General features: G+C 29.3%; 1 protein-coding gene across 1 annotated transcript in view; it reads left to right on the top strand.

Moving 5' to 3' along the window:
- The window catches only part of LOC106476816 (circumsporozoite protein-like), a gene marked incomplete at its 5' end in the record, with an annotated part of 3,490 nt that extends 2,156 nt beyond the window's left edge, over positions 1 to 1,334 (top strand). The window contains one exon of the mRNA XM_013937438.1: positions 955 to 1,334. Coding sequence (XP_013792892.1) covers positions 955 to 1,334 — 380 coding nt within the window. The remainder of the gene's footprint in view (positions 1 to 954) is intronic.
- Positions 1,335 to 2,114: the final 780 nt, after the last annotated feature.

A 2,114-nucleotide genomic window follows, 5' to 3' on the forward strand; every position in this document is an offset into this window, starting at 1 on the left:
CTACCAACACAAACCTAGGTCATAAACAAACTACCTATGTGTTACTGTGGTAGTTTGTTTATGACCTAGGTTTGTGTGTGGTAGAATCATTTATTGAGTTTATATGTGTTACTGTTAAACTCAATAAATAATTCTACCAAACACAAACCTAGGTCATAAACAAACTACCACAGTAACACGTATAAACTCAATAAATGATTCTACCACACACACTCTCAAATAACCCACAATAGATCGTGGAAAGTAAACGAAGTATATTCATTGAAAAATAAATTCCAAAATATTTTTACAGCCATGTGTTTATTTCTCCAACAAAACAACGTACGTATAAACTCATAGCAAGAGGTTACCGCCGTCAACTAGCAGCGCTACATGTGTCCCCCTCTACCACTTTATTATTCAACTAAATAAAAATGTGTATTAGGACTAAAATAGTAAAAAGACAAGATATATAGCTATTATTTGTCTAGTTTTGATCTTGATTGACTACTTGGAAGAAGACGCGTGTCTTTCGTCGTTTTCACGTGGGCGAGAACAAAGATAAATAGAAAGATAAGGTAACGGAAGGACGAGCAGACAAATAATTTGATAGATGAAAATAAGAAGGAATAGACAGATAAATAGATACGTACAGCTAACCCTACTTTTCTATATCTAGATAAGCTCGGATATGTCGTATTTTAAAGTAATGGAATAAGAAAGGGATCTTATATTGTTTTTCAAACACTTTGTCATAGATAACTGGGCTAGTTAAATGAGCGTTAACCCAACTAACATTATCACGATATTCAAATAACAAAAAAAAGACCTGCCCATTTTTTTTCTCAACGTTTCTCAGCGGTAAGATTGGGGTCCTACAACGCTAAAATTTAGGGTTCGATCACTACCATGGTTACTACGCAGATGATGCAGTGATGTGCATGAAACAAATACAAAATAACCGATCTAACATAGGCCATGAAAACTCAGGGCTGATGGAACAGAGTGAATATGTAGATAGTATAAACTCAGGGCTGATGGAACAGAGTGAATATGTAGATAGTATAAACTCAGGGCTGATGGAACAGAGTGAATATGTAGATAGTATAAACTCAGGGCTGATGGAACAGAGTGAATATGTAGATAGTATAAACTCAGGGCTGATGGAACAGAGTGAATATGTAGATGGTATAAACCCAAGGCTGATGGAACAGAGTGAATATATAGGTAGTATAAACTCAGAACTGATGGAACAGAGTGAATATGTAGATAGTATAAACTCAAGGCTGATGGAACCTTTGGAGCTGGAAAGTGGTCAATCCCGATTTGGCTTTTCGTCTTCCTTCCGGTTGTGACGCTTAAAATCACAATACCGGAAATGACGCAAGCCTGATAAGAAATTATTATTTCGTGTCATGTTTAAAAAAAAATACTTTAGAATATGTGAGGTTTAATTAGACGAAGAATTAAAAATAGATTACTACAAATTAGAAATTGATTACAACAAATTAAATAATATTACTAAAACTAGATTAGATTACTACAAATTAGATTATATTACTACAAATTAGATAATATTACTAAAATTAGATTATATTACTACAAATTAGATAATATTACTAAAATTAGATTACATTACTACAAATTAGATTACATTACTACAAATTAGATTACATTACTACAAATTAGATTAGATTACTACAAATTATATTATATTACTAAAATTAGATTAGATTACTACAAATTAGATAATATTACTAAAATTAGATTACATTACTACAAATTAGATTATATTACTAAAAATTAGATTAGATTACTACAAATTAGATAATATTACTAAAAGTTAGATAAGATTACTACAAATTAGATTAGATTACTAAAAACTAGATTAGATTACTACAAATTAGATAATATTACTAAAATTAGACTAGATTACTACAAATTAGATAATATTACTAAAATTAGATTAGATTACTACAAATTAGATAATATTACTAAAATTAGATTAGATTACTACAAATTAGATAATATTACTAAAATTAGATTATATTACTAAAACTAGATTATATTACTACGAATTAGATAATATTACTAAAAATTAGATAAGATTACTACGAATTAGATAATATTACAAA

Source organism: Limulus polyphemus, unplaced genomic scaffold (assembly GCF_000517525.1).
Source record: "Limulus polyphemus unplaced genomic scaffold, Limulus_polyphemus-2.1.2 Scaffold11686, whole genome shotgun sequence".
NCBI lineage: Eukaryota > Metazoa > Arthropoda > Merostomata > Xiphosura > Limulidae > Limulus > Limulus polyphemus.